Source organism: Nipponia nippon, unplaced genomic scaffold, assembly GCF_047370975.1.
Source record: "Nipponia nippon isolate SJK-2023a ecotype South Korea unplaced genomic scaffold, ASM4737097v1 scaffold_7, whole genome shotgun sequence".
In the NCBI taxonomy this organism is placed as follows: Eukaryota; Metazoa; Chordata; class Aves; order Pelecaniformes; family Threskiornithidae; genus Nipponia; species Nipponia nippon.
In genome coordinates, this window is record NW_028262391.1 from 22,952,068 (window position 1) to 22,967,117 (window position 15,050).

The 15,050-nt window shown below is 37.5% G+C and overlaps 1 protein-coding gene across 1 annotated transcript; it reads right to left on the minus strand.

Moving 5' to 3' along the window:
• Nucleotides 1-318: 318 nt before the first annotated feature.
• TRIM42 (tripartite motif containing 42) lies at nt 319-9,500 on the minus strand. Its single transcript, XM_009460485.2, has 5 exons — nt 9,142-9,500; nt 6,433-7,139; nt 4,313-5,139; nt 3,377-3,604; nt 319-405 (listed from the first exon to the last, which is right to left on the minus strand). Exons 1-5 carry the CDS (start codon nt 9,498-9,500, stop codon nt 319-321), a joined length of 2,208 nt encoding a protein of 735 aa, XP_009458760.2.
• Nucleotides 9,501-15,050: the final 5,550 nt, after the last annotated feature.

A 15,050-nucleotide genomic window follows, 5' to 3' on the forward strand; every position in this document is an offset into this window, starting at 1 on the left:
TTACAATGCAAATATGTAAGTTATTTCCTTTGAAGCTGCAAAGGTCCCTCAAGTATAATGGGTTTTATACTATATTTTTATGCATGGCATAGCCTTTTCCTTAGGTCTTGGTGCTACAGCTGGAAAAAGAAAAGCAAATAAAAAGGTAGGGTTTTTTTTATTATTATTATTTGCCAGAAAGCAATAATAATCTGAAGAGCTCACTGTTAGATCTCTGGCTGTTTTCAGTGGAAAACGGGATATTGCATAAGAAAGCATACACATTTTCCAGTTCTTCAAGGAAAAAAAAAAGAATCCCTGGTCTCATTCTTTGTCTATCTATTTGGTGTATGCAGAGCACCCCGAATACTCTTCTGCTTCTCCCACCTGTCTTCGATTTTTCCTATATTCATCTGAAGTGATTATCTGCAAGTAGAAAACAAGAATGTATTGAAGTACAGAAGATGCACGTGTATTTATTATTTTAGGGATAGGATTTAATTAGTGACTGTTTTCAAAAGAACTTACCAGTTACAGATGTATTTTCAAAGCAGTCAAACTGTCTTATCTATGTTAAACTTTGGAAAGTCTAAGTACTTATTTTGGAGGCAAAATCAAAATTGAGTTCTTTAAAAAAACTTCCATTGAAGGCAAGCAGTTGTCTGGTGGCAAACATTACAGTGAGTAATACAATATATAGCCATTAGGTTCTGGCAGCTGGCCATTTAGGGAAAGAGTTTCCGATATAACTACAGGATTTAGAAGCCTACATCCTATTAAAAGTCATTTTGCATTTGGCTTCCAAGGTAATTTTGAAAAATCTCCTTCCAAAGGTTTAATTGACAAGAGTATGATGAAAAGTTAAAAAGTAACAAAATCAGCATTAGAATTATCACTGTTTCTGTGGCTGACAGTCTCAAGAGACAAGGTAAGGAACACAAAGTCTATTGGCATTTGTGGCAGACCACTGTGAATGGCTGCAGGCTGCTGCTGTCATTGTGAGAAGAAGGGGTGGAGGAGCACCTCTTCCAAGAGTGGTAGTACTGGCAGCAACTAGAGCAAGGATTGCGGAATTCCAACATTTTCCCCTCCTGGTTTTCTAACTGCATCCTTAGTGCTTCTCATTCCTCCTCCCATGGCAGATGCAGCCAAATCCTTTATCTCTGGGGCAGCAGATTTTTGCCTACTCTGTTGAAAGTCTCCAGGGAGCATTGAATTCCATCCTTAGAGGATTCCTTGTCACTTGCCTTGTAGCACAGTTTTGCGTGGTTTGCCAGGGCTGTTAAATACAGCAGTTTGGTTGACAAGGCAGCCTGCAGTTTGTGTCATTCATCCAGGATCTTCCACAACCTCAACTCATACTCAAACATATCCCGTATATTGTTCATTCCCTTACCCAGGGTAGTGCAGTGTAATTCCTTCAATTGACTTTTAAATTAGGATCCAGTTGCCAAATTCACGAATATCTTTTGCCAGTTTCAATGTTTGAGGGTAACCTGCCTTCTTCCTAGTTGCTGCTCTAGAAGTGCATCTTCCAAGTCTTGTGTCATCTGTCAGCCCTATGCAGATATGTTAGACACCTTTGGGCACTTCCTGAGGTATTAGGAGCCTATATTGAGTCAACTGTATTGAACTCTTCTTGGGCAAAGAGTGCCATCTTCATGCCATCTGTAGCAGCTTCTACGATCACATAACAAGGATATAGTGGTACTTCCATGGTGTTTCACACACTGACAAATGGCTGAAATTGAGGAAGCTGTGATTCAGCTGTAAGCCAACAACCATGCCATTGGGCTAAGAAGAGAGAAATTCCCTCACTCCTAGAAGCACAGAGACTACAGTTTTCTGTTTTGCTTATGAGGGCTGCATACAGACTTGGGAAATCTGCTTGTAATGTTAAATAACACCTTATGGTTCCATAACCTTTTTTGTGGGACTTGGTATTTTGCAGTGTCAGTGGCATGGCATCAGCTTTAGTTCAAAGAATTAAATAGTAGCTGCTGTCTAACAAAACTTTCTGTCACCTTCTTCCTCTTCATAGCCTGGTGCCTGGGCTCCTGTGACCTGTCACAGCCATCACATGTACATTCCCTCGTAGACTTAGTAACTGTTACACATGAAGAATGATACTGCTCTGACTAAATCCCCTACTTAAAATCCAATGCCATATTTTCTTTTAAACAAAGTCCTTCCAAGCTTTCTGTGTAGTGTAACTGGTAAAGTAAAATGGTCTGATATTATGCAAAAGGAACAGAGGTAGTTATTGTTTAAAAAGGAGATTTATAAAAGTCTGTCATATATGCTTTCTCGTTTTCATTTTCCATGAAACTTTACTTCTGTAAATTACACCAGATGTTAAGTGAGTTTGTGTTTCTCTGGAATATTAATGTGACTGGGCTGTGTGCAGAAAGAACAATTTTCAGAAGAAAAATCAATATAGCATTCCAACATGTTAGATAAAGAAACTATTGTGCTCAATGTTTTAAGTATAGGAAGTGGAGCAGTTCAGGAAGGTGCCCTTTGCCATTAAACCTTGCAAAGTGAGTGGGATGTCTGAATGCTGTTTCAAAGACTTTACTCTCTACATGTGACAAGGGACAAGAGACCTGCAAAGGGACAGCACTTGGTGCAACCAATATAGGAAACGGCTGTGAAATGCAGTTAGAACCAGAGAATAGTACCTACCCTTTTCATGGAAGCCATCTGCATTTTATGCCTTGCAGCTCCTCAATACACCCTTTACTGAAACTTTATCAAGCATGAATTAAATATGTATTTTTTCAGCAAAGCATAAAAAACTAAAGGTGACTTCAGCAAGAGATTTGGAATGTCTAAAGGGTGTTAAAGTGAATTCATTAAATGTCTTAACTTTTGACACCTTTTTGAATACCTTCCTACTCCTTTTAACTTTTATCTTTGCAACACTTTTCCTCCTCTTCTAAAGCCACAGTAAAGGAGGCTCATGTCCAAAGATGTCAAAGAATATTCTTAATTTTCTGTTTGTCTTTCTCTTTTAATGATTGACACCTTGTTCTGGCATGAAAGCTTTTGGATCTGACTCTTCATGCTCTTACTCTGTGTATTCAGAGAGATTAGTGCAAAGGCAGTCTCAGTCCTGAAGTAATACGAATTACAGTGGCTTGCCTGATGTAATCATGACACAACATCCCTGCTAGAAAAAATGAGAAACATTCTATGTCGGTCAAGCAGTTGCAAACTGAGCTAGAAAGAACAACGTATGGAAAAATCCAGTGTAACTATTACCTAACTTACCTAGATAAGTGAATAGCAATATTCCATTTAAGCACTCTTCATTATAAATAGATGGGGTAAAAAACAATTGTGGAGGCAAGAAAATAAAGGCAACTTTATGAAGTATAGGAAGAATCTACAATACCTTACAGATTTCACTCCATTCTCCTCGACCACTTGCATTGACAGCACGGACTTTAAAAAGATATTCTGTATTTGGATCCAGATTATGTATCTCAAGGTTCTGCTGCTGTATTTTGCTTAGCTGGCCAGCTAGTTGTGTCTGGGCAATGTTATCAGGACCAATACCAGCAACTTCATAAAATTCCACCTCAAAGAAATCCACGTCTTCTGTGGGACAAGTCCAGTAAATCTGTGAAGAGACAAAAATCTGTAGTATGCAATTAAGTACTCTTTATTTTTGCTCATTTTCATTTTTGCTTTTTTGGAAGGCCCTTGTTTGGCAGATTTTAATTTTGAAATGCCAGTGCAGCTGAAATTCCAACCATAGCATGAAATATATGTAGAAGATATGCAGTTTGTGGTCTTACTTGGAAAATGCTAAGCTTCCTCCTGGGAATTTCATAGTACCCTCTTCTAACACACTAAAAGTAATGCAGGCTGACAGCAGTCAGCACTTTGCAACATGCACTTGGGATTTTATGCAACTGGCATCTTGATCTTGTTAGCATCTATGAAATGTATAATGAGGAAAATTACATGGATATGATGTTGTCACATTGAAGGCCAAGACCAGGATCAAATTATTTGATCTGATGTACACATATTTAAATAAAAGCATGGTACATCTATTTCTTTCTGCGTTGGACCTTTCCATGTAACATATTTATATAACATTTATAATAATATAACAACTCTATTGACTACAGTAGGATTGTGATACAATTCAATTTATGCTTCAGTTTATCTTAAAAGGTTTGAAATACATTGTCTCCTACAAATAAAGTATTTGAACTGATATTGTAGTCTTATTTACTCAAACTCATATGGGTTCAGACTCTATAACAGCTTGAAAATATAATGGTCTCTTGTATATATTTAGAATTTATTAATGTCTTACTTTGGCAGACCTCGGGTAAACAAAAGTCTGGTATATAACAACAGGTCCTGGGACTGGGACTGGGACTGATTCATTGTCTATAGGTTCTGGACTTGAAAAGTTAACAATCTGATATTTTCTTTCTTTTCTCAGAGTTTCACGAGCTGTATCCTGGTACGCACATACTTCATTATTCTGTGTAGGATGATGGGGAGGTGTAGAGCTCGGTCTTCTGACAGCGTCTTTAGACAGCACACCTGAATCAAACAAAGAATTTAAAGATGGGCTTCGGAACAATGTTGCTTGCTTGGATTCATGAGTACTTGAAATGTGCCTTGGAACCATTATCTCTGGGTTAAAAGAATAGGGATATTTTTCTACTGTGCTTTCTGACTGCTTTATTCCACTAAGGGATGGGACAAGTCCCTGTAAAACAGAGAAAAGTTGATCAAAGTTGAGTTGAAGTTTTCTTAAGGGATCTTCTCTTAGACGTGGACTAGGTTGGAAAATGGAAGGAACAGCATTTTCTATTTCTTTCACTAAGCAGTGTGCAGATTGCAGAAACACAACTTGGCTTTCCTCCTTAAGAGCCTCTTTAGAGTATTGAATAAGGCCATCCATATATGATAGCTGACTGGATGTATAGTTTATGTATTCTGAAATGTCTTTCTGTTTTTTAAGTTCAATGTTTTCAAGCAACTCCATCATCTCCTTTTCTTGTTCATGAAGAACCATACGTAATTTTAAGAATCCATTTCTGATCTCCTTCCTTTTGGTGTCCTTATAGGTCTTGAAATTATTTTTTAACAGGGTAACTTCCATTAGATCATTATCAGCTCCTTGACGTACTGTAAAAACAATAAATATCAAGTCAGTAGTTGCAAATTCATACTAAAATACAGTGCTTACAAGATGCAGAATGATAGATTTTAGCTTAAAAAAAGTTCAGGTTTGGTAGAATGTGGGACAAGAATAAGGATTCTGGTATTTTTCTCTCATATCTGGTGCTAGTAAGCCCTGAGGGATGTTGTTTGGGTTAAAATGTTCACATTTGGGTGTATAAAATTTGGCACTTAATTGCTACTTCACTATTATTTCCTCACTTACTCAAATTTACGTCCTCCCAAATGGGCTTGATTATTTTTATTTCATTACATGGGAAATCCTGAAACTTAATTTATTGTAGCTCTATATTATCTTTGAAAATTTACTATGCCAGTATGAAGTTAAAATAATGGCAGCAAATGCACCTGCATCGCCCACATTATGTCTGTGGCTGACAGTAGATTCCTTTGATGGCCGTTATGTGAAGGTGTGAGTAACTCTTCTGACACTAAAAATTGTGAACCATGAAGGAACAGAATCAAAAATACCAAATGCTGACAGTAAATTCCAGTGGCATTCAGGAAACAATGTCACATTACAAAATCCTGCACAAATATTCTACATCACTTATTTTCTCAAACTTTAGACTGTTTCAAAATTGAGAATTTAATGCTTCCAGCTGTTTCTCATTGTGCATAGTTCACTTTTACCTTTCTGAATGTTATTTTCCATGCAACTTCATTATGTCCCCAACATTTGTGAAGTTACATGCAAAAATCAGAATTAAAAGAAATTCATAAAATCTTAGTCTGTGTTCAGCCCCTTAGTTGCTATGGATTGTCTTAGTTAAAAGGAGTGACATTGCTGTGTTACCTCAGAAAAATGTGACAGCTTTGCCTCTTAGTCAGCATGGGCACAAGCATAAAACTGAAGAGGGACAATTCATAACTTGCCAGCAGGGGAAGAAGCAGTTCCTCTTCAAGCATATATTTCTGATTAAAAAATATTCACCATTTTATTCTGTAGATGTAATTGGTGTTCATTCCATGCTGGGTTCTGCAGTGTGAAACAAAGGTTCCCCTCCCTACATGCACATTTCTGTTCCCATCCCACATACAGATCCTTCGTTCTCTAATAGTTGAGTCTGGCTCACGACGCCACAATTATAGGCTTGTTGCTTTTGTGTTTCTACAGGGGGAACACACCACCTTTCTGACTCGTGTTGTGCAGAGAATTAATATAGCTTGTCAACCATATGTTCAAGTTTCTTTCCCGAGGAGGCATAGGGAATTGTGAGAAGCAGCAGAAATACAAACCTTTTCTAAATTTTGCAATTGTATCAAAGAGGGAAGCAGCCTCTCTTGAACACGCGACTGCCAAGGGAATAGTCTGGTGATCATTGTGCAGTGAGCTCTTGCAGACCCCACAGATCAGTTCGTGGTCATCCAGACAGTATTCAGAGAGGTTTGTGTTGCTGTGCAGTAAGCAGCGCCACTGTTCATGATCTTCTTGATGTGCTTTGGTAAAAATGTGGTCTTGAGCACCATTCTTGCTATGATTTAAATGCAGACATTCATTACAATAATTAATTCCACATGTTCTACATCTTTTGGTTGCCACTCTTCTTCTTTCCCTGCAAGTTTCACAGTAGACTGGTCTTTCACTATGATCAAATCTCCACCTCAGAAAGCCATGTCTGCGCATGTATTTCTTGGCTAGTTTTGCTCTGAGGTAATTCTTCCTCAGCTGAATTTTATTTGTGTAGGGGAGGCAATGTGCTTTGCTACACACTGGGCATACGATGATACAAAAGTCTTCAGTTACTTCAGCTTTGGTCTTGCTTTTAGTTATACACTTCTCACAAACGCAGTGATTGCATGGCAGCATAAATGGCTGGAGAAACAATTGCTTACACAGTGGACAGGCAAGCTGGTCACGGAAAGCGTGGCTGGAGACGTTCCTTTCTGGTGTGATGACAGATGCGTTATTCCTAGTTCTAAATCTTGACATGACATCTTTTGACCTAAATAAAATTAGAAAAAAAACCCTAAGCAATCCCAAGAACTCAGACAAAAATATCTGAATATTAGAGTACCATCTAAGACACAAAATTATAACACATAAGCAGTTCTGTTTTGCATAACAACCATCCTTTTATTCTGACTGGATATTTTATTTAAATAATTGGGTTATCACTACCAAGAATCCATTCTTTTTTTTTTTTTCATAGTTATTTCACTATGTGTTGAATACTGTTGCCAACAACAACAATAAACAGAGACCTCAGTCATTGTAAGTCTGTATGAATTTGTTGAGTTATTGCTGGTGGCCAAATGAAAAGAAGAATGTAACTTGGTTTAGTACAAAATGAAATGTATTTTGCCTCCTTTTCTTGTTTGATTATTTTTCAAAATGGAACGAAATAACTAGAGTGAAGAAAAGTATTTTGTGCAATTCAAATGAAACGCTTTATTTTGTTTCAGGGGGTATTAAGTGCTTTTTTTTACAACAACTTTGGTAATATTTTTAGAATATTTTCAATGAAAACTTAAGACAATAAATGTCAAAATGTTTTTCTTTTGCATTTTCAAGATGGTATATTTCCTCAAGAAAGTATCACAACTAAGTGTTTCACCATTTCCAAAAAAGTATTGAAGACATTTCTGCTTAACATAATAACACACATATACATATGATCATCTTAAATTTTAGTCTATTAAGAAATCACTCGCTTCTGAATTATTTCTGATTTCTAGAATGAATTAGGTTTATTCTTAGTGTTAGTAGCAGCCTTACTATAATTGATTCTTTATATTAATTGCAAAGACTTTCAAATGGGGATTTTTTTTTTAATTATTATTGTTTTATTTTAGAAGAGGACTGATTTTCAGGATGTGCTAATCCCTGTTCTCTTCCTGTCCTCACCAGCCTCTTAGCCTGTGGACATTATCCTTTTAAAAATACAATATTAATTTTATAATGCCTCCTTGAATGTTTCCTATAGCCTTGACATGAGCATCATTATTCAAGATGGGCACCTGGTTCTAGGCCTTTACAGTGTGGCCCTCTGCTGTGCTTCTCTTTAGCATCCATGTTTTATTGCTTTCCTTCCCACCTTCTCTCCCCAAATGTCCAATCATGTTATCTGCTTTTTCTGTCACTCTAAACAATAGTAGAAAACCCTAATAAACTAAAGAGAATAGAATCTTCTGTTGCTATGAGGATTCCTTCTGGTCTTCAAAGTTTACCTAAGTAGGAATTAAGTGTGCATTTCCAGAGGTCCTGTCAATTCCTCTCAGATTGGTACTATTCCAGTCTGGAGTTCTGATAACTTCATTTCTGCCCTCCCCTTCCCTCCACCCCACCCCATACCTTTTTGTGAGTGCTCTTTGGTGTAGCATTTCTATAGTTAATAATCAGCCCCTTCCCTTCTGGTTTCCAGTTTTATCTTCTAAGAGTGTTACTATGCCTTCTTTCCATGCTCTGTGCAGCATTTCTTGAGCCTTTATAATTATTTGTCTCCTTTTTGTCTTATTCTGAATGTAACTGCCTCCTTCCACTTCCAGTTAACAGCAGTTTTATGGCTCTTTGTTTTACTCCAGTTTTCCCTGTATCCTTGCCTGCAGCCCCCTTGCTACAAACACATTCCTGTTTTCCGCCTTGTTTTAAGGTTCTCTGTATGTCTTCCTTCTTGTTGCTACATAGGCTTTTACACTGTGAGGATGTATAGGCATCTATTAGCCATTCATGGATTTTGTCTGGAAATCAGGTGGTCCTAATTACAAATTCAGCAATGTTTTGGAGTAGTCTTTGCTCCAGTCAGAGTAACGAGCATAAGATTTCACTAATATCAAGATAAAACTACTTTTTCTGTTTATCAGAAGAATGATATCCTGTGGTTATTCAAAATAGCTCCAACATGCGAACAGGTCGTATGTTTCTAAATGCAGTACATCCATTAAGACATAATGTAAATTAGAAAAACAAAACCCCAAGAAATTTTAAGAGCTCTTAACTCCACTTACTGAACAGTTCCTGGTGTTCTTGAGTGATGTGGTTCATCAACAGAGCTTCTGCAGCACTTGCTTTCATAATACTCACATGCCGAATTTTCTCCACCGCAGCAGCAGCATTTGCAGTCTGGGTCATTTGAACAAGAGCAGCAGCACCACCAGCAATTTGCATGCTCTGCACAGGAGCAGTGGCAACACTGGCAAGGTTTGTTGTCGTCTCTATGTGGACATGGGAAACAGGTGCAGTTCTGCTCACTGGTAAAAAAGAAGCGCCAACACAAGCAGCATCCTTCCTTTCTGCTGTGCTGAGTCAGATAACAGCAGTTTGAGCAGCACGGCCAGATCGAACAGGGATGCCCATTTTCATCCATCCCTCTGTCAGATACTTGCAATAAAGTTCATTGATCCTTTCAGCTTCTCCGCGCACTACAGCAACTGAGCTTCAAAAGGGCTCAAGCTCTGACTGTTGGGTCAAACTCTGTGCTGGGGCAATGCACTTCATTCTAATTGGAAAATGATGTCACAGTGAGGTATTCAAATGAGGACACAGGCAGAATTTTATGCACGGGTACCTGATATAGTGATTACATCATCTATACATCGCAATAACTATAGTTGTTCTTCCTGAATTCCTTGAAAGCATTTACCTCACTCTTCATTAATTGCATGGGGGGGAGTTTATACATGTGAATTAGATACCCTAAGGCCACTATCTCACTGGGACCACACACTTCATAGGCATTTTGTCAGCTCAGCTAGGTGCTGTAAGCAAACCACCTGAACCAGGCCCTAACCAGCAATAGTGAGAGGTTTCTCATCAGGCTTCTATAAGACTTTAAGCATAACTAGCACACATGAAAGAACCTTACACTCAAGATGCATCTTGAAGCATATCGTTGTAACTGTCTTAATTATTTTAAGCCCTTGTCTGCCACTATTTATGCTCTTGAACAATGTATGGCATTCATTTCCCCAAGGCCTGCAGAAAAGAACTAGATTTGAATCATAGGTTCAGTGCTATTGCTCATTTGCTGTGGACCAGCCTCTGTTCCCACTGAGTCCCAGTGTGTTTCTTGCCCTTCCTTAAGCTGGCCACTCTCCTATAAATGCAATATCAGACATATTATTTCTGTTATTCTTTAGTTACTTTGTATTAGGCACCTTTTTCTTTCATTTAGTTGATTTATTCCAAGACTCATATATCATTTTTTACCTATTTATAGATATGATAATTTTAAATAAAAATTAAATTCATGTAAAGAATGTGTGAGCTGCTTAATATTGCGTGCTTACTATAATGCTTATATGGAAGCAGTTGGACTCAATGATTGTAGAGGTCTTTTCCAACCTAAATGATCGTATGATTCTATGGTTCTAGAAAAGGAAATCTACCCTCTAAGAGGTATCTGCAACTGACATCTGAAACAGCTTATTCTCTTACTTGAAACTGTAAAGGACACTGATATCCATATGGTACATATTCAAGAGTACTGATCTTTAATGCTGGCTTCTGTACTGTAGGTAACTAAATTTTTCCAAAATTTAGCATTTCAACTTGTGTTAATGGATTAATGCATAACTGGGAGCTACTAAGATAGGTCTTGACGTAGTTTATTGTCACAGCTCCTTTGAGCCTATTTGCTCAAAGTCTGTTCTACCTAAAGAAATTTTCATTCACTGATTCAGAGCCCTACAGATCATAATGGCTGTGTCATTATGTGTAACAACTTACATGATGGGCTGTAATAGTTTCTTTGGAATGGTTATAGCCTATTGTGTCAATTGGATTTACATGCATAAGTGTGTGCTGAACGGCTTTCCATAGTATAACCTAGACCTTTAATGGGTGTTATTTATTCTATTTGCCTTTCCAGTTTAATCAATGATAATGCTTTTTTATTGTGCATATTTAATTTGGGGATATTGAAAGGGTTTTGAATTTGATCATTGGAAAAAACTGTATCTTGTGATGCTTGTCTCCTTTTCTTTTGCAAAGCATTCATGAATACATGTGGAGTTTTTTGAGGAAGGAAAGGTGGGCGAGTAAGGAAAGAAACAAAAAGTATGTTGTGTGCCACGTGCTGATACCTGGATGCTCTTTTCCATTTTAACATAATACAGAGGTTAATAGAAACTTGTGCATATAAACATTCTGAGCAACATATTTCTTTTTCTTTGATTCTCTGTGAATTGTGTTTTTCTACTGAATCTTGGACAACTTTGCCTTCTGCCCCATATAATTTCCATAACTTATTTCCTGCTATCTTTAGTGCTCCGGTTTTTGCTTTACCAAAACTTTCATCAACAGCCTCATTCCTGTGTTGCTCCCAGTATAGGTGGCCCTCTCTGTAAGTTCCTGTAGGTATGCAGACAGTTCTAAGATGGTCCCATTTCATTAATATGTTTATTCTCTAGCAGATATTGAAAGATCAGATCAGATTGGCTGCCAGAGAAACTGAATTAGATGCAATAGCTGCAATCAAACTGACAGACTTTTAATAGTGTTTGCAAACATGTTCCCCCATGCCTCTGCTGTGGTTTGATCTGATTGTCATTTTCATCATAGCTCTTGTGATAGGCAGGCTGTGATGTGGTGGACTTCATGTACAAATAAGCTTGACCCTGCAAGGTGTTGAGTAAAAAAAAAAAAAAAACAAACATGAGAGAGAGAAAGAAAAGCACAGTGCAGTGAGGACAGGGGTTCGGTTGAAATTACTTCAGATTAGTTAGATGTGGTCATGTACTTCCATTGGGTATCAAATAACTCAGTATAATATTTTCTATTTGGCAGTTTATCCTGTTCTGTTCTGTTTTGTAAGATAAGCTATGATTGTTGTCTTTTTCTTCTTTCTTCCCCCTTTTGCTCTACCTCCACATACCTCACTGATATTTCTAATACTGATATTTCTAACACAAACTTGAGATTGCACAATGATTAGTAATGTGCAGAAAGAAGTTTGAAGACCATACATTATCAGTGGCTTAACCTTTGATTAGTGTATGTAGTAACACTACATAAATAATAGATTTATTATTTATAAAAGTACTTTTTCTTTCTGTATTTACACAGGACATGATGACAAGCTCGAATTAGAGAGACAGAACTAATGAAAATAATTCACAATTTTTCTTTGTATTTTGTACTCTTAACACACTAAAGTAATACCTGACTATTGTTCTTTTTTGAGTCTGCTAATGGTATCAAAGATTTCTTTTAGTGTGTTCATTCTGTCAGTTACTACATAGAAAACCAGCAAAAAAACTGCTGCTGCCTTCAAGTGCTCCTAGAGGTGTAAGACAAGCTTGTGAGTCAGGGAGAGAAGGAAGAGGAACTGTTATCTCCCTTAGAATGGGGAAGGAAACACCCTTCCTATAAAACCATGTAGTCCAGCAGGATTCACTCTCTAAAGTATACAGTAGTTTTTTCACAGTAGTTTTCACAGTAGTTTTTTTGATTTAAGAGATTAACTGACTGCAGCACATAGAAGTATCTGGTTTAGGATAAAACATGAGAAGCTTGACGAGGTACAACCCCAAACTGATGCATTCACAACTGAGAGTTGCTTCTGAAAGCATTATTTCTGGCTAGCTATGGCTTGCCTACAACAGGTAGCAAGAGAAGGGAAAAAACATCACTGTCCTTTCTTCATGAGAAAAGTCTCTGTTTCTAGCTCTTTGTTTTCACCATCACTTTAAAACAGGTTAGAGGGCAATTTCCTAGTGATGGGAATGCCTAGAAATAGTGGGGTTTACAGCATTCGGTTTTTTATCATTTTCATGAGCTTTGTTCCTCCTTCATTCAACACTTTGCCTGTAGCCAAGTGGCCACCTTTGCCTTATGTTTCAAGCAGCAGAAATATTTTGATGGCTTCTACTGAAAAAAGGCAGAGTTGATATACAAATCTCCACAACTGCTCTCTACCTCTTCTGAGTAGAAAGTTTGCCATGGCTTAGCTGCTATGGAGGCACATTAGAGACAGCAGCCAGACCAGAGGTGGGATGATGGTTTGCTATCAAGATTAGCAGCTGGTAAAGCAGAAGAGCAACAAAGACATGGTAAACTTAAGGCTTCTTCATTGCTCTAAAGCTGTATAAGAAGTATATCACACTGAGGTCCATATGCCTTTACCCACGGATAAAGAAATGGAGGAAAAATGAAAATAAATTTTCTTTTGTTACTTTTTCCTTATAGATACAAGAGAGTATAATCTGATTTATTTATGTAGTCACTCCCTTGACTAGGTAATACTAACTTATGTTTTATAGTCATTCAAATTCTCTTTGACTTCAGAACTATTTCTAAATACCATACACTACAAAAATTACAATTGTTATGATTGACTGAAAATGAGAAATATTGTATTTGGGGAGCATATTATTTGAGCCAGAGTGAAAACTAATAGCAAACAATGCCAAAGGAAAGGACTCACTAATGACATTTTGTGTATTTCTTCATTAAAAAACTTAACTGAGATCACATAGTAACACAATTAGCACCAGAAATATATAGCTAAGAACTGTCTAGAATAAAAACAAAAAAAGGAGAAAGCTATATCACACTTAAACAGACCTAATATTTTCAAAGTATCAGGGCCTAATAAAATTCACCCAAGGAATATAGAGAAATATCTGAAATATTCACAGTGGTTTTACAAGTTCTTTTTTGAGAACACATGAAAGATGTTGGAAGAGGTACTGGACGAGATTAAATTTAAGATTACACAATTTAGAAGAAAATCTAAGAAATCTCCTTTTGGATGAGACACATTTCCCACAGAACAAGGGCTTTCTAGTGCTTGCGTGCCAGAGAAATCACAGCATTTCATGCCCCTTTGCACAGATCTCAAAGGTATTAAGTGAATCGCTACAAAATGCTTTAGAGGATCTATTTGTCATAGATATTAAGAAACTACAGCAGCATACTGTTACTATGGGTTTGCATGCATGGTCTTCCACAACCTATTTTCTTATTCCTGCTATGTGAAGCCTTGTTGTCTTATATATTACTGTCACAGTGCAAGACCTGTCATTCTTTGGAACAAATAAAAGTTTGAGCATTTTACAGAATGATTGGAAATACTAGCTATGTATGATTTGTCTCTGGCTGATTCCACTCCAGTCCTCGTGTGCTTCTTCCTGGTGACTGCACGCATCTCCTCCACCTGATGTGTTTTTGTTGCTGGTTTGGCTCAGTCTCAGTTCCCCTCACATGCCCTGTCTGGGTGTTTTTTCCTTAGGCTCTGTCTTTTCAAGTTTGCTTGTTCCCAGAGTAAGGGTGTTCATCTCCTTAAGGTGAGGTGTGTCTGTGCTGCTATTGGGACTACAGAGAAGAAACTCAAATGTTTTAGCTTGAGCACTTCAGCTAAAGCAGTGTTAGTCAGAACAAATGTAGCAGCTGCAAACCAACACATATAAATTTAAGGCCATACTGTGTTCAAAGGTACTGGACTGCGTGTTAAACAACTGTCTATGGTCACAAACCAGCCAAACTTCTTTGAGTTCATTAAAAAAAAATAAAAATCGTTTTCTACTACAAAATTGTAAATTAATAGTACCAAGCTTGCTAATGCCAAATCTTTGTCCAGGTCTGTAGTCAATTGGTGAGTTGGTGATTAGGCACTTGCCCTCCTTCAGGCTATTCTGTTGGTGTATCTGCTTACCTGACCATAGAACCTAGATTCAGCCTCACTTTTTAGTCTATTTTTCATTCTTGTGTTGGTTCTCTGCTGGATGTCCTGACTCCTCTCTTGATTAGCCTGGCTCTAAGCAGTAACTAGGTTATTAGGAGGTCCAGCTGAGCAGTGAAATATGCGTTAATAACTTGGCTCTGCTTAAAAGGAAAAAAACTAAAAAAAAAAAAATAATTTCGCTCTATCACTTACATTGCCTAGGGGAAGAGGAGAAAATACAAATGAAGCGGG

Bases quoted from the DNA above. Each gene is read 5' to 3' on its own strand.
- TRIM42 (XM_009460485.2), bottom strand. From the start codon at position 9,500: ATGGATGAAAATGGGCATCCCTGTTCGATCTGGCCGTGCTGCTCAAAC. The intron at 7,140-9,141 runs GTAAGTGGAGTT...AATTTTATTTAG, and splicing joins AGAACACCAGGAACTGTTCA to GTCAAAAGATGTCATGTCAA. The intron at 406-3,376 runs GTATTGTAGATT...TTCTACTTGCAG, and splicing joins AATGGAGTGAAATCTGTAAG to ATAATCACTTCAGATGAATA.